The 24,126-nt window shown below is 40.0% G+C and overlaps 1 protein-coding gene, 1 long non-coding RNA gene and 1 other non-coding gene across 10 annotated transcripts; all 3 read right to left on the reverse strand.

Annotated features, from left to right (window-relative positions):
- Positions 1-3,531: 3,531 nt before the first annotated feature.
- LOC121780420 lies at positions 3,532-4,311 on the reverse strand. The gene is made up of 3 exons (XR_006046013.1): positions 3,845-4,311; positions 3,725-3,760; positions 3,532-3,634 (listed from the first exon to the last, which is right to left on the reverse strand). It is a non-coding gene; the product is annotated as an uncharacterized LOC121780420 (long non-coding RNA).
- Positions 4,312-8,396: 4,085 nt separating this feature from the next.
- Positions 8,397-8,535, reverse strand: LOC121780501. The gene has a single exon (XR_006046042.1). It is a non-coding gene; the product is annotated as a small nucleolar RNA Z247 (small nucleolar RNA).
- Positions 8,536-10,532: 1,997 nt separating this feature from the next.
- Positions 10,533-13,995, reverse strand: LOC121780409 (cysteine-rich receptor-like protein kinase 41). 8 transcript variants are annotated; one of them, XM_042178031.1, is made up of 9 exons: positions 13,290-13,995; positions 13,178-13,210; positions 13,055-13,084; positions 12,853-12,945; positions 12,730-12,780; positions 12,530-12,559; positions 12,374-12,463; positions 12,220-12,273; positions 10,533-11,871 (listed from the first exon to the last, which is right to left on the reverse strand). In XM_042178031.1, the coding sequence occupies exons 1-9, from the start codon at positions 13,966-13,968 to the stop codon at positions 10,721-10,723; spliced, it is 2,211 nt and encodes a 736-aa protein (XP_042033965.1). In that variant the 5' UTR covers positions 13,969-13,995; the 3' UTR covers positions 10,533-10,720. The 8 variants fall into 8 exon arrangements, with proteins under 8 accessions (XP_042033965.1, XP_042033962.1, XP_042033961.1 ...); XM_042178028.1 differs by having other exon boundaries at positions 12,374-12,559; XM_042178027.1 differs by having other exon boundaries at positions 12,730-12,945.
- Positions 13,996-24,126: the final 10,131 nt, after the last annotated feature.

A 24,126-nucleotide genomic window follows, 5' to 3' on the forward strand; every position in this document is an offset into this window, starting at 1 on the left:
TTTCAAATGGTTGGCTCCAATCGGGGGTGATGAGAATGGGAGCACTCACTAAAGCCTTCTTCAAATCTTCAAAAGCCTGCAAACAGTCATAAGTAAAATTAAATTTTAAATATTTTTCAAGTAATTTACAAAGAGGCTTAGAGATTTTCGAAAAGTCCTTGATAAATCTTATATAGAACCCTACATGTCCCAAGAAGCTTCTCACGGCCTTCTCGTTAGATGGGGGTGGCAATCTCTCAATGGCTGCAATCTTGGCTTTATCAACCTCCATCCCTACAGAAGACACTTTATGACCTAGAACTATACCTTCTTTTACCATGAAGTGACATTTCTCCCAATTAAGAACAAGGTTAGTTTCTACACGTCTCTGCAAAACATTAGCCAAGTTGTCAAGACAGTGATCATAAGATTTCCCAAAAATAAAAAAGTCATCCATAAAAACCTCCATAACATTCTCAATCAAATCATGAAAAATGGCCAACATGCATCTTTGAAAGTAGCAGGACCATTGCATAAGCCAAAAGACATCTTCATATAAGCATATATCCCATAAAGGCAAGTAAAGGCAGACTTATCTTGATCCTCGGGAACAATTGCAATTTGATTATAACCAGAATAATCATCAATAATCATATCCCCTAATCTATCGAGCATTTGATCAATAAAAGGTAAAGGGAAGTGATCTTTCCTAGTGGCTGCATTTAACATCCTATAATCAATGCAAACTCTCCAATATATGGCTACTCTCGTGGCAATCAACTCACCATCCTTTTCGGGCACTACAGTCATCCCCCTTTCTTAGCTACTACTTGCGTTGGACTCACCCATTCACTATCCAATATGGCATAGATAATCCCTGCATCTAGCAACTTAATTACTTCTTTCCTCACTACATCTTGCATGATGGGGTTAAGTCTACGTTGATTTTGCACACGAGGCTTATGCCCCTCCTCAAGTAAAATCCTATGCATGTGGTTGGGCTAATCCCTTTCAAATCACCAATAGACCATCTTATGGCAGACCCATACTTGTTTAACACACATAACAACTTTTCATATTTTTTTTCACTCAAGGCGGCGGACACAACAACAGGGTAAGTGTTGTCTGGCCCCTAGAAATGCGTACCTGAGGTGTTCTGTGAGTGGCTTCAATTCTACCTTAGGTGGTCCTCATGGTTTTCCCAATGCTTTCTTTCTCTCTTCTTCTTCTTCTGGGGTACACAGTGGCAAGAATGTGTTCCCTTTTTGAGGAATCTTTTCAGGAAGAATCTCGAGTTCTGCAATCATCGCACACACATTAGCATCACAAGTACATGAATCAGAAGTAGGAGTAAAAGAATTTATGAGACAAGATTCCAAAGGGTCCTTAGTTTGGTGGTATGTTACTTCTACTTCCCCCACACAATCCGTGACTACTTGGATGAAACTACACTCTTGATAGCCTTCTGCTCCTTCCTTCCCATGGAATTTCAAAGCGGCATAGATGTTAAAGGTGCTACTCTCATTAAGCAATCACAATGTTTGCTTTCCCTTCTGCACGTCTATCATGGCTCCCCCGGTGGCTAGAAATGGCCTTCCAAGTATCAAAGGTACTTTCGTATCTTCCTGCATGTCCAAAACGACAAAGTCACTAGGAAAAATGAATTCTCCTACCCTTACCAAAACATCTTCTACAATTCCCCTCGGTGTTGTTGTTGTTTTGTCTGCCATTTGCAAGGTGATTGAAGTGGGGCGGAGGTTGTCAATGTTGAGCTTCCTGTAGAAAGATAGAGACATCAAATTAATACTTGCTCCTAAATCGCACAATGCCTTACCATCTACATTATTTCCCAAAACACAAGATAAAGTAAAACTCACTGGATCTTTGTGTTTGGTAGGCAGTCCTTTCTGAATTATCGCACTGCAATTTTCTGTTAGGCCCACAGTCTCATATTTCCCATACTTTCTTTTCTTGGCCACCACATCCTTCAAGAACTTGGGCATTTGTTGCAGTGCCTCCACCAATGGTATGCTGATGTGGACCTTACTTATGGCTTCCAAGAACTTGGTAACTGGGCATCTAGTTTCTTGCTCTTCAATCGCTGGGGGTACGGGGATGGTGGCAGTGCAGGGAAAATGTGGATCTGGGGGCTGGTTCTGGAGTAGCGGACCGCTGCGAAGTGGTGCAGCGGCCGCTGGCGGCAGCTCTGCACCTGTTTCTGAATCGGGCTCTGCTGGCTGGGAACTTCCGGCAGACCTCTGCGAAGTGGTGTAGCTGGCCGCTGCGATTGATCAGCGGCTGGCGTGAAGTCGCTCGGCCCCTATTCTTTTTCTTTTCTTCCCCTGCCTAGATCTGTTGCCTGTGGAGGCTGGTATGTGGTCCCGCTGCGGAGCTGCACAGCATGACAATTTCCTTTTATATTGATCTTTGGTAGGCTAGGAAGCATCCCTGGGGTGTGCTTGCTCCCTATTGTTGTGGCCAAAACTCCCATGTTAAATTCTAACTCCCTCACTTGTGCGGTCAGACTTGCCAATCCTTGCTCCAAAAGGCCAGTGTTTCTTTCCAAATTGAGCAACCTCTGATTAGTCACCTTCATATTTTCTTGAACCTTGATGATACATATTTCTAGCAGTTCCTCCCATTTGGAGCGGGGTTGTTCCTTCATACCTGCACATGTTTCAGAATCTCCATTAGTATAATGATCTTGTGCATCGTATGAAAAATCAAAGCAATCTGGGTCATAATACGATCCCCCTTGGTCGGGGCTATAGCATTCTTCGTAATACCATCATTGCTGCTCCTCACTGTAACTGTATGGACTCTCCATTCCTATGAAGAAATCCATTAGACTAAAAGGAAAATAAAAATAAAAATAAAAATAAAATGAAAGCAGTAAAATCCAAAGTAGCAAATTCGTCCGTTTGAATATATCAATCACAAAGTGAATGTATTCCCCGGCAATGACGCCAAAAACTTGATGCACTTTTTATTAGCACTAAATAAACCTGCAAGTATACAGAGTATACATAGTATAGCAAAAGGTCAGTACTGGATATCGAACATGGGGAATAAAGTCACAGACTGGCTACCTTCTACTAAGCTTCGTTCACTATTTGGAAAATCGAGAATTTTGGAGATTTTGAAAACTAAAAGCAATTTGAAAGCAATAAAACAACTAATTGCAAATAATTAAAGAGGTAAAAGTATGATATATAAGAGAATTCCAGGGATGTGCGTTCACAGTTATGGTTTTACAAATTCCATCTACAATACCCTAGCACAGTTTATACTTCGATAGAACGAGTCACATAAGTTTTGCTCGGTGGTCACTGGGCCCAGCGGTCGCTGTGCATGTTGCAGCGGACCGCTGGGCATCTCGAATGCTCCAGATTTCCAACTTCGTCTTTTTCGTGTCTTTTTAGGCTCAAATATGCACAAATCTCACAAAATACGTCAAAATACCAAAATAGAGAAAATATGTAGAATATGGACATGAATTGTGATTTTAACATTAAAAACAGACCAAATAAAGACCTTAAAATAGTGCAAAATTCGAGCGTATCATAATCTTATAGCCATTATTAACAAATCCTGAGAATATCGATAAATGACAAAGAAAAATAACCTAGAATGGCCAGAGGAATTAGGAAAACTCCTGCATAAATAGATAATAATCATTAAACTAGGTAGTTATGATTTAAGAACATAATTATAAGTTGTTAGTATTCAAAATGTGAATCCTTACGTGTAGGTGGTCCTAATAACTTATATAAAAGTTTCCCTGCATATATTTTCCATAATCAAAAGCATTAGCATTAGCAAATTAGTGATGAAACTCAGCTAACATTCTTGCTTGGTTTCTTACTCCATATTATGACTTGTTCACTGCACTCAGGACAGAAGGAGAGTTCAAATCCATACAAGACTCATTGCTGAATTTCTTCAAATGAAACATTCTTCTTCGAGTACTCGAATCCCGGCCACGATGTCATCACTATTAGATCCAATCCACATGTCTGTGGCACCTCTGAGGCCTTGAGGCGCCCGACCTTTACGTATCTTAATTCGGGATGGGATGAATACGAGGCGCAGTATGGAGTGATGTCTGTAAAGAGGGAAGAATTATGTAATGGATCGGGGCAGATAATTAAGTTAACCGATCATTATAGAGCGAATAGTAACTATAGTAAGGATCCATGGATTTGAAAAGAGGAGGAGATGAGGAAGGGATGCAGAGTGTGTCATTGTTTATGGAAGCATCAAGCAGCCTGATGGTGGATTTTTGGTAGTTGATGGTAAAAGAAAAGCTGAAAACTCATTTGTGAAGATGAAAATAATGTTGCAGTTAAAACTATCACGAAGAAGACACAACGAATTGATAATGTTTTTCGAAATTGTGTTTAAAGCTGCTGCTACATGGCTACACAACAAAGATCACTACAGACAAACTGTTGTAACAATAACTAGGCAACGATTCTCTGTCTTCTTAGGTGCTGTTTAACAACTGTGTTTGTGGTCCCTCATTTCACTCTAGTACCAACAAGGATGTCTTTCCAGCTAGGATTTGTGTTGTGCACTGGAGGCATACCATTCTTGCATTCTAGGATCTTTACTTTATTCATTGCAATATCATGTATTCCATTCACACCATCAGCTTGTGAATCAAGCTGTTTGATTGCAATGTTAACACTTCCCCTCAATTCAAGCGAGGAGAGGGGACACACTCCAAGTTTGTTCCTGGGTCTCGTGAAGAATTGGTGACTAAGCGGTTTAGTCATGATGTCCGCAACTTGATCCAAGGTGGGAACATGCCGCAAGTCCACTTCTTTCTTGACCACCTTATCACGGATGAAGTGCAAGTCGATTTCCACATGTTTCGTCCTTGCATGAAGAACGGGGTTAGATGCAAGGGCTATAGCGCTCAGATTATCTACCCAGATTGTGGGAGCATCCTTTCTTTTTATCTTCAGCTCCTCCATGATTGAATTTATCCATGTGACTTCACACGCAGCTTGAGCCAAGCTGCGATATTCTGCTTCCATGCTTGTTCTCGAAACCACGGACTGTTTCTTTGATTTCCAAGATACCAAGTTCTTCCCCAAGTAATAGCAATAACCACTCACTGATTTTCTGTCATCAAGATCAGTCTCCCAATCAGAATCTGAAAAGGTAGTAATAGTTGTATTTGAAGCTTGAATATGCAAACAATAGTCCAAGGTCCCAGTAAGATATCTAAGAATTTGCTTTACAGCGTTCCAATGAGTCTCAAGAGGACAAGACATAAACTGACAGACTTTATTCACACTGAAACTGATTTTAGGCCTTGTGACTGTCGCGTATTGCAACGCTCCAACTGTACTTCTGTACAACATTCCATCAGCCATGGGATCTCCATCTGATTTACTGAGTTGAGAATTAGAGATCATTGGTGTGGCAGCTCCTTTGGCTTCTTGCATGTTTAAATTATTCAGCAGCTCCTTGATGTAGGTGGCCTGATTTAGGTGAAGACCTTCTTGTGTTTTAGAAACCTCAACACCTAGAAAGTGCTTCACTTCCCCTAGATCTTTTAGTGAGAAATGATCACTTAATTGATCAATGACATGCCGAATATCCAATGAATTAGAACCAGTTATCAAAATATCATCCACATAGATGAGAAGATATGTTACCTCGGACTTGTGGGTCTTATAGAACAATGATGCATCAGCCTTAGACTGAGAGAAACCATGGAAAGAAGAACAGTGTGCACGGTGAAGAACCAAGCCCTTGATCCTTGTTTCAACCCATAAATGGCTTTGTTTAGTTTGCACACCAATTGAGGATTGCCTTGATCAAAACCAGGAGGCTGCCTCATACATATATCTTCATGTAAATCACCATGCAAGAAGTCATTGTTCATGTCAAGGTGGGTGACTTTCCATTGGAAAGAAGCTTCAAGACTAAGTATAATTGTGATGGTTGTAGGTTTAACAACCGGGCTAAATGTTTCTGTAAAGTCAAATCCCGGTTGTTGTGAAAAACCTTGAGCTACAAGCCTTGCTTTGTGTCTTGCAATGGACCTATCAGCATGCTTTTTTATCTTGAAAATCCAAGTGCAACCTATCAGATTCTTGCCAGCAGGAAGGCCAGTAAGAGTCCATCTCTTGTTGCGGAGAAGGGCCAAAAACTCAGCTAGCATTGCTTCTTTCCAAACTGGAATGAGAAGAGCAGCCAAAATGGATCTAGGAAGGGTGTTTAGAGAGATAGTGTATGCTTTTGGTTTAAAAATTCCTCGTTTGGCACGAGTGATCATATGATGTTGATTTGTGACAAGAGGAATTGATTGAGTAGAAGGTGGTGAAGCTTCGATGGGTGATGTAGGAATAGGAGAATGATTTTGATCATTACTGGAATCTACTGGAGCAGGATCAGAAACGATGAAAGGTGTGCGGTTAGGAAGTGATGAAGGAGGATCAGAGGGGTTGCTATGTGAGTTTGGTGGAATGCTAAAGACAGGAGATTGTGGTGGGGAATGAGTTGGTGAAGGGTGTATAAAATTTTGGAAATTGGAGATGATAGGGGAGTTTTGTGATATAGGGAGCTGTGGAACAGGTATAAAATGAGTGAGAGATGGGAATTGAGGATTAGTAGCAATGGAAGAATATGGAAAAGATGAATCATCAAATAGAATATCTCGAGTAACAATAACTTTTCATGTGGGAAGGAGGGCTTTGAACCCTTTATGAGATGGACTATAACCAATAAAAGTGGCAACTTCGGATCTGTTTTGCAGTTTGTGCTTGTTATAGGCCGCAAGAATGGGTAACACAAGCAACCAAAGACCTTCAATTGGGTGTAGTCAGGCTTGGATTTAAACAGTAACTCAAAAGGAGAGCTATAGGAGATGGTTTTAGCAAGGATTCTATTGATAATAAAGAAAGTTGTAGTGAATGCATCATCCCAAAATTTCGGAGGCAATCCTCCTTGAGACATCAGGGCTAATCCCATCTCGACCACATGTCTATGTTTCCTTTCCGCAAGTCCATTTTGTTGAGGTGTGTAGGGACAAGACACCCTATGAGCAATACCATATTCTTGCAAAAAGAAGTTAGACCTTGGTATTCTCCTCCCCAGTCAGATTGTAATGTTTTGATCTTGCAAGAGAGGAGATTTTCCACCATAGCTTTGAATGATTTAAAAATAGAAAGAACTTCCCCCTTGGATTTCAAAAGGTATAACCATGTAAATCTGCTAAAGTGGTCAATGAATGTTACATAATAGGAAAAGCCATTTCTAGAGTTCAAGGGAGCTGGTCCCCAAAGATCACTGTGAATTAGAGACAAAGGAGCAATATGCTAAGAAACAGGAGTATAAGGAAACCTATGTAATTTTGCAATGCAACAAGGATGACACAACAAGCTTGATTTCATTGAGTTAAAAGGAATATTACAACTTCGGAGTCTCAACAACATCAAATGCACAATGGCCAAGTCTCCTATGCCATAGTTCTATATTTCCTACCGAAACAGAATTACAAGACAAATGAACTACACCAGAAACGGAAGGAAAGTTTCTTAGGGAAACTGACCAGATAGTAGGTGGAAGCTGAGTGCACTTGATTGAATTTGAAAGACTGGAACTGGAAGACTTGATGTGTGCTTTAGGCAAGAGGAATGATAGAGCCCTTGATCAAGTGTGCCCTTGAGAATGATTGCTTTGGTTTGCAGGTCCTTCACAAGACAGAAATCAGGGTGAAATTCAAAAAATGCATTGTTATCTTTGGCAAACTTTGATACACTAAGGAGGTTCCTAGTAATATCAGGGACATGAAGGAGATTGTTAAGAATCAGATTTTTAGAAGCAATAACTGAAGAAGTAACATTCAATTGACCAATATTAGCAATTTTTACACCAATACCATTTTCAAGTTGAAGTTGCGTACCTCCATTGACCAATATTTGAGATGTGGTGAGTTGCACCCGAATCTGGATACCAAGAAGCACTTGAGTTCACATCAAAAGCGCATTCTGAAGCTGAGTGGTGAGAAGCAGGAGGCTGGAAGTTCTGTTGTCCACGAGCTTGTGCAAAGTGAGCACTAGGATTGGATGGATGAAAGGAACTTTGCTGATAAGAGTGTGGTTGTTGAGGCTGTCTGGACTGAGAATTGTTAGCTGGTTCATATCTATACCAACATCTTTCAGCTGAATGCCCAGGCTTTTTACAAAGTTGGCAGATCAGCCGATTGTTCGAGCTTCTGCCTCCTCTACCGCCTCTTCCTCTGAAATTAGTTCCTCATCTATTTCCTTGCATTCTTCCAGAAAAGTTTCCTGTTGGTGGATATCCTCCTTCCTTTCTTGACTCAAAGGTGTTAGCAATGCTGGCAGTAGGCTGTGATCCTTCAAGATTCAAAGGAGAGTGCTTTGTAGTTTCTAGTCTAGCTTCAAAGCTCAACAATAGAGCAGTCACTTCTTGAACTGTGGAAGCTTCGACTTTAGAGGTAATGGTGACCATTACGGGGTCATATTCCCTGCCAAGACCACTCAAAATATGCAGAATCTGGTCTTCTTCTTCGATCTTGCATCCTGCAACTCTGACCAGATCACAACAGCTCTTCATCTTGATCAAGTATTCTGTCATGGTTAGTGATTCTTTCTTCATGGTCTGGATCTGCAGTTTATACTGCATTATCTTTGCTTTTGATTGACTAGCAAAGTTAGTTTCAAGAGCATTCCATATGTCCTTCGTGGATCTTAAACCAACAACAAGAACCATGGCACTTTCACTCAAGGATGCTTGTATCCAGGCTGAAAGACGTTGATCTTGGCGATGCCAAAGGAGAAATTCTGGATTTGGACGCATTTGAACAACTTGTCCAGATTCGACCATTTTCGGTGGATGGTCACCAATGAGAAACGATTCCAATCCGTAGCCCTCTATGGTGGCTAGGATCTGTTGTTTCCACATGAGATAGTTGGTGTCACTCAACTTGATAGAAATAGGATGATTGTTTGGGAGAGTGGGAACCAGAGAAGAAGAAAAGTCGTTTGTGACTTGGTTTATGCCACTGGAATCTGCTTCCTCGGCCATGATTTAGAGATTACAAAGAAATGGAGTAGAGGGGTAGGAGAGACAGGTCAAGGACCTGCTCTGATACCATAAAAGAAAAGCTGAAAACTCATTTGTGAAGATGAAAATAATGTAGCAGTGAAAACTATCACGAAGAAGACACAACGAATTGATAATGTTTTTCGAAATTTTGTTTACAGCTGCTGCTACATGGCTTATATACTAGGCAATGAAATCATCTAGACTAAATGAGTTTTGACCTAGTTAGCTACACAACAAAGATCACTACGGACAAATTGTTGTAACAGTAACTAGGCAACGATTCTCTGTCTTCTTAGGTGTTGTTCAACAACTGTGTTTGTGGTCCCTCATTTCACTCTAGTACCAACAAAGATGTCTTTCCAGCTATGATTTGTGTTGTGCATTGGAGGCACACCATTCTTGCATTCTAGGATCTTTACTTTATTCATTGCAGTATCATGCATTCCATTCACACCATCAGCTTGTGAATCAAGCTGTTTGATTGCAATGTTAACAGATGGATTTGACATCGTATTTGATAGAGTTGTGATAGAGGAAGATGACATTGTTTTTGTAGGTTAGTTCGAATCTGGGATGGCCGCAGTCGTTGGGATCGCTCGTGAGGCGGAAAGGGTAGCTGATGTTGCGAATAGCACCGCAGGCTGAAGGACTGCAAATCTTTGCCCCAGCACAATGGAGTGATAGAATCAAGAGAGATGAAGTGAAGAGAAAGATGAAGATGAAGATGGAGTGATGAGATGTGATCATGGCTGGATGTGAAGTTTGCACATTTGATTGAGTCTTCTCCAAATCAATATGAATATGAAGGGTAGTAGCAGGCTTATTGTATTCAGCAATAATAACAAACGCTCCAAACACTACAACCTCTAATTAAAAATATACTAATATTTTGAATGATGCAGGCCAAACAGAGTGCAAAAAATAAATGAGACAAATATAAAGATGTGAATTATGATAATGACTTACAAGTCCAAGAGCAAGCGAAGCACTTGAATGTTTGATAATCCAATAGTTTCTTCCCCCAAAAAAAAAACAATAGTGTCAAAGTGATGGAGAAATTCCCTACAACACTGTACATTATTGTTTAATTCATGACAGCTTGGCATAGTTTGCCAGCATTTTCCAACACCAACAATAATACTTTTTCAAACTCATAACATTCAAAAAATTTCTTGAATTGGAACCTCCCACAGGCGTCCTTCTCGCAACTAACGCGCACAACCTTTCAGTGTTCCATTCTCGTCTCGTCTCCAATAAAACGTTTTGTCAGCACTTGATAAGACCTTGGGTCCTGACCAAACTTGCTAGCAGCTTCCTCAACCTTGCATTGCTTCTGTTAATTGGTTAATCCCATGACCCCAAACTATATATATACTTAACCAAAATGGCAAACGCCTTCCCTCTGTCTAAAGCAATAGCAGTGAATCACTTATAAAAAATAAAAGATGATTAATGTGCATAAAAACTTGCTTAAATGGAGCCTATACATAAACATAAATAGTAAGCGTTACATTGTTTTTAAGCCCATTTTAATCATGGTAAACTAATAAATAATTTGGTACTTCACTCATGATACATATGATTATGAACATCTCACAAATACACAATCAGTGGAACTTGTTTCTAAGTAAACATAGATGATAATACAAATATTTCAAGCACTACTAATAATCTCAATAATGTTGTTCTCATTGTTATTATTCAACAATGATATGGAAGCATTTGAATCTGTAGCCCAGCTTTCTTCCTCATTTCCTTCCATAAACGATAGATAATTGGGAATCTGTAAATGTTCAACATCACCTTCTAACATCTCCAACACCTTATTCATTGATGGACGATTGTCTGGGCTCATTTGTATGCACCATAATGCAACAATAGTCATCTTTCGACCTATGATTCTATCAATATTTTCATTAACATATCCAATGTCAATGTCCTTTCCTTGGTTCAAGTGGTCGTATATCCAGTTTGGGAAATACTTACTAGATTCATCATTGTTCCTTGTCAAGTCTTTGTTTAAGTTTACCATTTCCATCAACAACATCCCAAAACTATACACATCAGACTTATATGACACTGCACCAATACTTCTATTGATAAGTTCAGGAGCAACATACCCTATGGTTCCTCTGGCAGCCGTCAATGTCACTGCCTCCTTGTTTGCAGCGCATAATTTTGCCAACCCGAAATCAGATATTTTTGGGATGAACTTATCATCAAGAAGAATATTGTGAGGTTTGATGTCAAAATGCAAGATCTGGATGTCACAACCATGGTGCAAATACCTGATCCCTCGAGCCACTTCAACTGCAATCTTAAATTTCATGTCCCAGTTCAATGAAGGTGCTTTTTCTCGATTGAAAATATACTTGTCAAGGGAACCATTTGGCATGAAATCAAAAATGAGGGCTCGCTTTGATCTTTCAGCACAATATCCAACAAGTTGGACAACATTTACATGATGGATCCTTCCAATAGTTGCTATTTCGTTGATGAAGTCTTGCCCGTTTGCTCCGAAATCTCTAAGCAATTTGACTGCTACAAGATTGCCACTTCGAAGTTTTCCCTTGTAAACAGAGCCGTAGCCTCCTTGGCCTAATTTATCTTCAAAGTTCTTAGTCATCTTCTTTATGTCTGAGTAGGAATACCTTATTGGCACGAGTTTGTTATCACTTTGTAGGAATGACTCTACTCCCTCGAAAGAGGATAAACGTCTTCTCCCGAATTTGTTGATCAAAAACCAGAATACAAAAGGACAAATGATTATCCTTGGTGCCCAGATGATGACCTCAGTGATAATGGCTGGAAAAATGAACACGGATGAATTTAGAAAAAGCCAAAAAAAACTTATGCATATTACTCCGTCCGTCCCACTTAAGATGACATTTTTTTCCTTTTTAGTTTGTCTCAACTAAGATGACACAGTTCCTTTTTTGGAACTTTTTCTCTCCTATTAATACACTCAATCACTTTTTCTCACCCGTATTAAAATATTCATCTTTCATTCTCTTTCTATTTTAATACTTACACCAACATTTTCTATCTCCAATTAAACACATTAACCAATAACTCCTAAAATCCTGTAAGGAATGTGTCATCTTAGCTTGAACAGAGTGAGTATAATACTATTAAAATGGTGATTCAACTTACCAGGTACCACGAGGTACTCAAGGTAATCCAACATATATGTGTCCCGTAGAAGTACTACCATATATATGAAAAAAGAAAAAATGGAATTAAAGCGTATAAGGAGGGATAATAGATTTAGTCCTACTGAAAGAGAAATGAATTTATAGATTCTTACAGTTGTAGATGGCAATAAAGATGAGTGGCAATACAACTCCAACTCCGATGATTATTATGAGAAGGGGGTTTAGTGCTATGGTCAAACAAACTACAGGAGACAAAATTAGCAATCTAATCTTATCCATAGTTGGACATTTATAAATTAAGAGCTCACCTATAATTGCCAAACAACCCGCGAAAATTGCTGCATATATACATAGACAAACACAACATATAATTACAAAAAACAGGATTAACAATGTTGAAATGATCGAAGTCATCTCCCTAAACTATGTTGAATTGGGTAGATCAGTAGATGGACTTGTATAAATTAGAATTTAATATAGTAACTACAACTTAATTTAAAAAGCGTACCAATGAATACAATGTGATTAATTGCTTGTAGCATAGTCTGATTGTCGTAGCCTAAATAAAAAAAATGGAACATTTGAGAGATTAAGAGAGACGAAAAAGAGAAATGAAATTGAAGATTCTTACTGTAGTGTATAGGAGGAGTAAATGATAGTGCTAATACACCTGCAATTCCGATGATGATTGTCACAGGAAGGCTTACCCCTGCAATTATGAAAACTGGAATTTCTTTGACAAGATTAGATTTATATCTCTTGTAATCTTATAACCACTATTAATGATTCTTGATAGAAAGAAAGAAGACAAAAAAGAGTACTTATGTAGGCACCTAGAATGGCAAGAGGAATAAGGACAAAGGCTGCATATAAATTATAGTAATCATTAATTATGAAGACATATTATGCAGTTAGAGAATAAGTATGTTGTTAGAATTCAATGTACAAATCCTTACGATTAAGTCCTGATAAGTGATGTATGAGTTTCCCTGCATTTTACAGAATCAGATAGCAAAGATGAGGAGTGATGAAATTATACATTTTAATTAACAAGATTAGCTTTCTTACCCCGTATTGTGGATTTTTTTATATAGCAATCATAACAGAATCTGAGTTCAAACCCGTACAGGAGAGATTGTTGTATTTGTGAGAATGAAACATTAGTAAAATCACCGAAACCCGACCACGATGTGAAGACTAATAGATCTAATGTACACAAATGTGGTACCTCTGAGGCCAAGATGTGCCCAACATATACATATCTAAATCTGGTATGTGATAAAGTACAGGCAGACATATCTGTAAAGTGGGAAGAATTCAGCACCGGGTTGGGGCAGCTAATCAAGTTAACTGGCAGTAATTCACCAAAGGGATCAAGAATATATGGAGAATAAGAAGCAGGCGTGAATTTGTAGGAATCGGAGGAAGTGATAGGGAAAGAGCAGATTGTATCATTGTTAAAGGAAGCATCAACCACCCTAATGGCGTAGGAATCATAGTCGATATCTTTGACATAGAACTTGATAGAGTGTAGATAGAGGAAGGTGACATTGTTTTCGCAGGTGAGTTCGAATTCAGAACTGCCGCAGTGGGTGGGGTCGCTCTTGAGGCGGAAAGGGAAGCTGATATTGCGAATAGCACCGCAGGCTGAACAAGGACTGCACTCCTTTGCATCAGCAGAATGGAGTGATAGAATCAAGAGATATGAAGTGGTGAGGAAGATGTAGTTATGTGTTGTGATGATCATGGCTGGATAAAGTGATTCACTAATATGGCCAAACAATATTTGTTAGCTCACACTAACACAACCTCTAATTATATAGATACCAAACCGTTTACTTTTTCCAAATTAGTGGTACACTATTTTCCATTGTGGCTGTCCTTTTTAATAGGTGGAATTATTTATCATGGATACACACTGTCATCGATTATAGTCTATTTTTTTTAGTTGAAGTCAATGAGTCAATGGTGATAGTTGATTGCTGAGAAATGACCATATCAAGGTTATAATTATAAATTAAAATCAAGAGATATGAAGTGGTGCGGCATTGCAGTGCACGGAGAGGTGAAGCCAATTGGGCGATCATGAGGGATGTGCACAGTTGGTATGTCACATTCACAACATTATTTTTAGTTATTACACGTTTTGAAAGTAGTTTGAGGTATTTACTTTTTATTATTTGAGTTCATATGGAAAAACTAACTAGTATAAGTCGGATTGTGTTCAATGTTGAACTAATTTCTAGCACCGAACGGTCGAACCCTTCAATTTTAGTTCGTTTTACTTCATTTTATAATATGTTCGATAACGCGTAGTTCAATTTTAGTCCGCTTTACTTTAGTTTGGAAAGAATAAAGTAAAACGATCTTAAATGAACTCAGTATTGTGTAATAATGAACTTCTTATTGGTTCGACAGTTCGGAACTAAGGTGGGGACTCATGCGTATAATGGGACCCCGTATAAATCTATAATTATGTTGACTGATGGACTACTCAAGCACATCGGTGGATCCATGGGCAGGAGCGTGCGGTCGCCCTTTCCGAAGGACAACTTTCCCTTAGGGATTCTTTATAAGTTCGGTTTAGAAGATTGTATCCAAAGATTAAATATGTAGTGTGTTTGGTTCATGAGATTCAATCCCACAACTCAATTGTAGATGGATAATCATGTGATAATTAATCATAACTAACCTCATGTGACTAAAATAATCTCACAACTCAATCCTAGATTGTATTTTGGTAGTATTTTATCTAGGAAACCGAACACCACCTATAAAGATTGGTGACTACCATGTATTCATAAATCATAACATATCAATGAAAAACAATTCTTCAACTCATATTCAATTGAATATCTTCATCATTTCAAGGTTCTTTCTTCCGTTCTTAATTGGGTCGTCTTTCTCTATGGGTTACAGATATCCATCGATGTCTTCATTATTCCAAGGTTTTCTACATGTTAGGCAATAACAAATTTGAACAATGAATTTATTAGTGCCATATATAAAGTAATTGTTCCAAGGAATCTGTTGGGATGCAGGCATTACATTGTTTATTATTGTGACAAGAACCATTGACTGTTACTATTTGCTACATTCAACAACTGCAAATGTCTGTCCATTTTTGATTGACTGTCATTGTACTCAAGAAATGAAATTGGTTTATAAATCAATTAATTATACTTATAGAGATCCTTATATTCTACTATAAAAATAAATTCTCTGTTTAATATTTTTTCCATGATGTTGATTTTCTTTGAACATTATAAGTTATACATGGGAAAGTATAGTATATTTCAAGGTAATCAATGAAGCGTTTCTAATCTGAATTGTCTTATTCTTGTATGTACATAGCATTTAATTATGTTTGTTGATATTCTTGGTTTAGATACCTCACAATCTTAGTATATTATTTTTCACACAGGAAGAAGACATTGTGTTGACCAAATAGGTAGTCTGATACACCAATCAAATTATGTTTTATACAGTATAGAAAAGAAGAGTGACTAAATAATTAAATGGCACAAGACAGAGCGATTGCAAGTTCTATGCGTCTAAACATACGTGCTTCGTGCCTTGCAATTTAATTATATGTGTTTTTTATTGATTAACGAGCGTTAATTTAAGGCTGTATTTGGTTACGAATATTAACTACTTTACTACTATCCAGACTAATACATGTTCATTAATTCTATATTTCGTTACAATTTAGTCTAAGAATGTATTATCAGAAAATTTATTAGTAAATTTTTATTACTAGCACACTTTTTGAACGGTGAAATTAGAAAAGTAAAACAACGGATGCCCAATGTCTATTCTTATGTTCCATAAAGCTTTTTATGTAATGAAATTAAGTTGAGCCAAAGTATATGGATATTGAATTTGATTTCTTGATGATCATATTGAACTCGAGGCTAATCTATCTATAAGAGTGTCCACAATGGGGGAGCCGCGGCCCGCGGCTCGGTGCTCGGCCCCCATTGCAGAGAGCCAAGAGGCGGGGCGCAGGGCCGAGAGCCGAGGACGAGCCGCGGCCGCGGCCTTCACGCGGCTGAGCCGTGTTGTTAGAAAGGAAAATATGTAAGTAAGGAAAATAGGTAAGCAAGGAAAAAAAATTAATTAGGGAATGAGTATTATGGCAAATCTTGCCAATTTTATGTAACCCTTAGCCTATTTAAAGGAGGCATACCTATTGTAATTCTCTGAACAAGTTGAATGAATAATACTCATATCTTTCAACATGGTACCAGAGCAAAGGCTCGTAACAAAATCATCATAGCCTAATACCTTTCCCAACCAAGAAGGCGGTTATTTTCAACCTGCAACATGTCAGACGATGAAGAGAAACCAAATATGGAGGAGACACGATTAAAGATAAGTAAGAATGTTACTCTAGCCGTTAAACTCAACGGGATGAATTATCCCCTATGGAAACGGCTGATGAGAGTAGCCATCGTGGGAAGACGAGCAAACAGGTATATCACCGGTACACCGCAGCCGCCGGAACTTGGAATGAAGGGGTACACAGAATGGGAGGAAGCCGATATGACAGTGTTCTCATGGATAATTGACAACGTCGAAACAGAAATTGTTGTCGACTTTGCACATCACCAAACCGCGCAAGCTCTGTGGGAGAGCCTACAAACTACATTCGAAAGTACTGCAGATCCATATCTGTTGTACGATCTAGAGGAAAAGGCAGGCCGAATCGTGCAAGGGGAACATGGGCTAGAAACATATTGGCGACATCTCCACGGAATCTGGGTCGAAATTGACCGATGCCAACATCAACCTGTGGATTGCTGCGACAAGGGGATTAGCCAACTTCGAACGTATGTAGCAACAAGACGGCTGTTCAAATTCCTAACAGGCTTGAATGCAAGATATGACGGGATCCGAAGGGGTATTCTCAAGGAAACCCCGTTGCCCTCAGCCGAGACCGCATACGGTCTGGTAAAACGAGAAGCTACGCGGTTGAAAATCATGCCGGCAGCAGACATCGATCTCCAGACCGGCGCAATCAACGATGGATCATCATCGGGCCAAGTCGGACACGGGTTCGCCGTCAGAAACCAGCCACCACCACGAACCGCCGCGCAACAGCCCAATCGCCAAGGCGGTTTCAAACCCGACAAATCAAAATTTTGGTGCTCTCATTGCGGAAAACAAAGACATACTCGAGATACATGTTTCCTCCTCGTTGGATTTCCGGAATGGTGGGATGAAAATCAAAAGGCTAAAGCTCGATTAGCCATCGGAGTCGAAGATGGAGGCGGATTATTTCTGCAAGGAGCAGGGAATAGGGAGATGACTAACACCCGTGGGAGAGCAGGAGATACCGGTCCTCAACCGGGTGGAGGCGGCAGGCCCGGCGAGGCAGCCTTCATGGAGAAGAAAGGAGGCGGGTCATATGGAGGTAACGGATTGGGGTTGAGAAACCCCGATCCCCAATTTGATTTTCAGAATAAACCCCAAAGCATGAGTAATTTAATTTCTGGTCCTTATAGTTCAGAATATATGCAATATGACCCGCGAAAATTACAGTTAGGACCCCAGAAAAACTATATTCCACGTTTGACCCCAAAACTGTCTGAAAGTTCCGTCTTAAGCCCAAATCGTTTTGCACCCTTGGAAAATGTACCTATTGCATGCATTGCCCAAAGTAAAATTGACCCTAAGGAGAGTGAGTGGATTTTTGATTGTGGGGCAACTGATACTATGACCTATGATCTGAAAGATTTTTGTGAATTTAATGGGGCAACTAAAAGCCAAATTCAAACTGCCGATGGAGAGTTGACCGCTGTGGGTGGGAGTGGAACCATTGAAATATCCCCAACCCTGAAGCTTACAAATTGCCTCTATGTGCCCAAATTATCTCATAAACTTATGTCTATCAGCCACGTGACGAAAGAATTAAACTGTACGTTACTAATGCATCCAAATTTCTGTGTATTACAGGATATCAGGACGAGGAGGATAATTGGGCGTGGCACTGAGCGTCAAGGTCTTTATTATGTGGATAAGATTACTCAACAAGGTGGCACCGCGATGCTTGCTCACGGATCTGCAAATCGGGAAGCTTGGTTGTGGCACCGCAGATTGGGGCATCCATCCTCTGGGTATTTAAAATTGCTTTTTCCAAAGTTTTCCCATTTTAAGGATATTACTTGCGAATCTTGTGTTTTGGCAAAAAACCACAGACAATCCTTTAGATCAAGTGATACTCGCGTTAAGACTATTTTTTCTCTAGTGCATGCCGATGTTTGGGGTCCAGCTCCTATTGTTGGTGATCATGGTTTTAAATATTTTCTCATTTTTGTGGATGACTGCACTAGATTGACTTGGGTATATTTTTTGAAGCATAAATCTGACGTTTTTGAAAAATTTACCCGTTTCTTTACAATGATCCAGACACAATTCCAAACCACGATCAAAATTCTTAGATCCGATAATGGTAGGGAATTTGTTAACAAAGACATGACTGCTTTTTTTAAAAGAAAAAGGGGTTAGTTCATCAAACTACTTGTCCTTACACTCCTGAACAAAATGGTGTAGTTGAACGAAAGAATAGGATAATCCTAGAGGTCACGAGAGCCCTGTTTTTTGACTCAAATGTTCCTAAATTTTTATGGCCCGAAGCTGTTGCCACTGCTGTCTACCTGATTAATCGTTTGCCTACAAAAATTTTGGGTATGAAAACTCCTTTGCAGACTCTCGCATCCCTAACTGATATTCCCCCACCTCTCATACTTCCGCTCAAAATCTTTGGTTGTTCCGTTTATGTGCATGTACCGAAACACAAAAGAGGAAAATTTTCTGCATGTGCAATAAAATGTGTTTTTTTTTTGTATGAGGTAAATCAGAAGGGCTATCGATGCTATCACCCGGGGTCTAGGAAGGTTATAACAACCATGAATTGTAATTTTCTAGAAAGTGAATACTTCTATCACACCCAACCTCGGGGTCAGGGGAGAGTGCTATTCAGGGGGAGTGTGATAAAATTGGACCCCTCAGTTTTCTGATGCCACATCCAAGTATCTCGAACGTGGAACCAACAGAACAAGCTAGTGTCACTGCCGAGTCAGTCACATCTGCTGTAGAGCCTCCTCAACCGCCTACGCCTGAATCGAGTCCTCCTCCAGTGATATCCGAGGTAATTCCTGAAACTAGCTCAGATAATACAGTTATTACTCCTGACACTTTTGGTGTAGACGAGAATGAGAATGCAGCAATTGATGGTGATACCGGCCGCTATATACTCCCCAACAGAACTACTCGTGGGGTCCCGGCTAAGAAATACAGTCCTGAGAGAATTAGTAGAAGCCGATATTCTATGGCGAATCTGGCTAAAGCAAATCTAACAGAGATGGCTAGGGCGTTTGAAGCAGCACTTTACGAAGAAGAAGAAATCCCATATACGGCCGAGGAGGCTATGAAAATTGCTCACTGGCGAGAAGCAATGCTAGTAGAAATGCGGGCTCTGATGAAGAACAATACATGGGAAGTATGTCTTAAACCTGATGGAGTTCGAACTGTGGGATGCAGATGGGTCTTCACTATCAAACGGAGGCCAGATGGGTCGATTGAAAGGTACAAGGCGAGACTTGTGGCCAAAGGATACACTCAGACTTATGGAGTTGATTATGCTGAAACATTCTCACCGGTAGCAAAAATGAGTACTATTCGAGTGCTCTTCTCAATAGCGGCAGTCAGGGAATGGCCACTACATCAGTTCGACGTGACAAACGCATTCTTACATGGGGAACTGAAGAAGCACATTTACATGGAGCCACCACCTGGATTTGTTGGAGATTTCGAAGGAGGAAAGATTTGCAAACTAAAACGAACACTATATGGGCTAAAGCAGTCACCTAGAGCTTGGTTTGGGAGATTCTCTAAGGCAATGAAGAAGTATGGGTATGAACAAAGCAACTATGATCATACATTATTCTTGAAGAAAAGAGAAGGAAAGATTACATGCCTCATCATCTATGTAGATGACATGATTCTCACGGGAGATGATGAAGAGGAAATAAGCAAGCTAAGGAAGAATTTGTTTGCAGAGTTTGAAATGAAGGACTTGGGATTACTAAAGTACTTTCTGGGTATAGAAGTGCTAAGGTCAACGAAGGGGATCTTCATCAGTCAGAGGAAATATGTACTTGACTTGTTAACCGAGACAGGACTACTGGACTGTAAGCCAGCAGATACTCCTATGGTTCAGAATCATGGTCTGCGGATAGTTGAAGGAGCTGAAGCCACTCACCGCACGAGATATCAACGTTTAGTTGGGAAATTGATATACCTATCCCACACTAGACCCGACATAGCTTATGCAGTTGGAGTAGTTAGTCAGTTTATGCATGCACCTCAAGTAGCTCACTGGGAAGCAACACTGAGGATTGTTCGATATCTGAAAGGGACAGCGAACCATGGGATTCTATTCGAGAATCATGGACATTTAGAGATTCATGGATTCACGGATGCTGATTGGGCAGGGAACCCAAATGACAGAAAATCAACTGCTGGATATTTTACCTTTGTGGGAGGAAATCTTTTCACGTGGAGAAGCAAAAAACAGAAAGTGGTAGCCTTGTCAAGTGCAGAAGCTGAATTTCGAGGGATTAAGAGTGGGTTGACTGAGATTCTGTGGCTGAGGAAATTGATGACTGAGTTGAACTTAAACTCACAGAAGTCATGTAAGTTGTTCTGTGATAATAAGGCGACAATCAGTATATCTGAAAATCCAGTTCAGTATGATCGGACAAAACATGTCGAGGTGGATCGACATTTCATCAAGGACAATATAGAGGCCAAGACGGTAGAACTTCCTTTTGTGAGATCTGAAGATCAGTTGGCGGATATACTCACGAAAGCTGTCGATGCAAGAAGCTTCCATGAGGTATTGGGCAAGTTAAGTATTGGTAATCCCATTACTTAACTTGAGGGGGAGTGTTAGAAAGGAAAATATGTAAGTAAGGAAAATAGGTAAGCAAGGAAAAAAAATTAATTAGGGAATGAGTATTATTGCAAATCTTGCCAATTTTATGTAACCCTTGGCCTATTTAAAGGAGGCATACCTATTGTAATTCTCTGAACAAGTTGAATGAATAATACTCATATCTTTCAACACGTGTGAGTCGCGGCCCTCCACTGCAACGGGCCGCGTTCCGCGGCTGGGCCGCTGAATTTTTTTTTTTAAATTTCAAAATTTTTTTATAAATATGAACTTCCATTTCCATTTTTTTCACTTCTTTCTATACTTCCAATCCCTTCATTACACTTCCAATCCCTACAAAAAATGCAAGGTGGAGATGGTGATTCCCCGTGGTACGGAGACTCGGGATACGGCAACTTCCCCAATCAGATGTGGAGTCCGCAATCGCCCCAATTCCGGGGCCAGTCATCCCAGCAGAGGAACATAGTTTGCCAACCATCGGGGTTCGGTGACTGAAACGAGGATTTTTTTAACACGTGTGCACAGAAATAGATCACTGCAAGCGCTTGGTCAAGACACCACGCTCCTTAAATCCACTAGAGCACAAGGTCTAGGAACTTAAGAGAACATAAGGTGCTTGGTCGTTGGACACACATCGACTCCCCTTCAAAAAAATATAAATCCCTCAACCCGAATACTATGAATTAGTATAGGGAAGTGGGGTCGATCCCACAGAGATGGACTCGCAAAGTAGTGCTCAGAGACTTTGGACAGACAAATGGCTGCTGCCACGCAACAAAAGGGTTGAGAATTTTAAACTAACTCTAGACCTAGGCAGAAAATGTAAATGCTAGACCTAGGACATGTTAAACTTGTAAATTCAGACTTCGACAACAAGAAACATAACCACTTCCTAGACAGTGTAAACAACTACCTAATCTAGCTAAACAGAATATGACTGAAAGTGGGGACCATAATTCCAAAAATGGCAAGTACGGAAAGAACTGCAGATTAACAAACTCTGACGCTAGCTCGCAGCAAAATGCATCCTCTCAACCGAATTAAACTTGCAGATGAACAAAACAGAGCAAAAAGCGAGATTCGACAGAATATAGAGATTTGGTCGTCGTTATCTTGCTGCAACTCGGAAAAACATCAGATCTGCGTACACTAGACGGAATGAAAGTAAAACACGTAAACTAAGCATGAAAATCAGATCGAAACTACTCAGATTCACGTCAGAATACTTGATCCACTCCGGATCCAAGACATCCGAACCCAACAACCAACAAATCCAGCAAATCCAACCAAAATTCTTCCACAATCCAACTCCAATCTCCCGGATCTGACCATTAACCTACAATAACTCAGTAAACAGCTGCGAAACGCATCCAACTCAGACAATTTAAAACTCCAAAATCTCAATAAGCGAAACGATCAAACCAGAAATCAACACAATCGCCATAACGGAAAATCAAACTTGCATTTAAACCAGAAACTATTCGGTGAAAACAGCGAACCGAGCTTCGAACAACGAAGCTCGGCAGAGTAAGTAAAATGCGGAAAGCGGAAAATAAATTGTTTCTTCGCTCCTAACAAGAGCGGTGTTACACCATATCGGAAGCTAAGATGAAACCCGAACGTGCGAACTGAGATCTCCTCAAAACTAGTATCAAGTGTGTGTGTGGGAAAGTGAACTAAGCAACAGGCTGTGGTGAGGTCTCCCCCGAGAAGATCCCTCCAGCTTGCATGCTTCTGCCTTTTATAGATGCGGACATAGCCCTTGAGTCTTCGTAGAAATCCCTATTCTACCCTTCAACTCTGGAGCTTCCTCCGTCGAGCAATTCTCTTCATAATCGTTCACTAAATCGCCAGTTCCTCGACCTTGTGATTTTTTGGTCTTCTTTCCTAGACCTGGCGAATTCCTTCACACACCTGGCTTAAAACGTGCGTTAGTCCTAGTAAAATCACGAATTAAATCCCTAGACCCATGCATGAAATTAGCCTTATCAAACTGCTCACACTTAAACCATGCTTGTCCTCAAGTATGAAAGACAAGAAAAAGAAATAAGGCGAATTTCAATGCACGGCCCCCCCCAAGTACTATTCTACAAACAAAACAGACTCCTAGACCTAGACAACTACAACACGAAACACATAAAAATCACAAAAGAAAAGAAAACACATAAGCGCATAAACTGGTATTTTCCTAGCAGCCATCCCCACAAGTTTAAGGTCAATCCAAGCGTTTACAGCCTCAGATTCCTCCCCCTCCCTTCTTCTGTCTAGTCAAGTTGTCAGTTCGTCAAGATAGCCTTCTGACTTCCCAATTGTTAGATTCACTCGATCACTCATTCCTCACCAGGGATGTTAGGATCGGATCGCTCTTAAGTTAAAGTTACTCCACTGATGCATCGGGTTATGAGAGTTTCTCCTTCCTACCGTCTCCTTTTTATTCCTGGGTCTGGTTACTACTGCTTCCTGCCCTTAAAATATTTTTTTTTTTTTTTTTTTTCCCCTGGACTTCGTCCAGCTTATACCTCCGGTTTTATTATTTTAACTCCTCCCCTGGACTTCGTCCAGCTTATACCTCCGGTTCCTGGACTTCGTCCAGCTTATACCTCCTTTTCCTGGACTTCGTCCAGCTTATACCTCCTTTTCCTGGACTTCGTCCAGCTTATACCTCCTTTATTCTCTACTCCCTAAGCATCAAGTGGTAGCCCATTCTTTTTACAAGTTAGATCAAAGTGTATAGGCTTATAACTCGCTCTTATAGTAGGGTTGCACAACTGGGTTATCTAAGGCATCCTCTATCGTTCTTACTTCATCCAACTGACTTTGATTTATTAAGAGAAAAGGATTCACAATTTAGCATGTATTTTCTCTTCAATTACTCTCCCTAAGGGGCTTTTTGCTATTTATTTTACCAGTTATGCAAACACGAAACCTAAAAAAAAAAACTTCTAC

The sequence above is a fragment of the Salvia splendens genome, chromosome 19 (assembly GCF_004379255.2).
Source record: "Salvia splendens isolate huo1 chromosome 19, SspV2, whole genome shotgun sequence".
NCBI lineage: Eukaryota > Viridiplantae > Streptophyta > Magnoliopsida > Lamiales > Lamiaceae > Salvia > Salvia splendens.

Bases quoted from the DNA above. Each gene is read 5' to 3' on its own strand.
- LOC121780409 (XM_042178024.1), bottom strand. From the start codon at position 13,968: ATGATCATCACAACACATAACTACATCTTCCTCACCACTTCATATCTC. The intron at 13,211-13,289 runs GTAAGAAAGCTA...TGTAAAATGCAG, and splicing joins AAAAAAATCCACAATACGGG to GGAAACTCATACATCACTTA. The intron at 12,274-12,373 runs GTAAGAATCTAT...TATATATGGTAG, and splicing joins CTTTATTGCCATCTACAACT to TACTTCTACGGGACACATAT.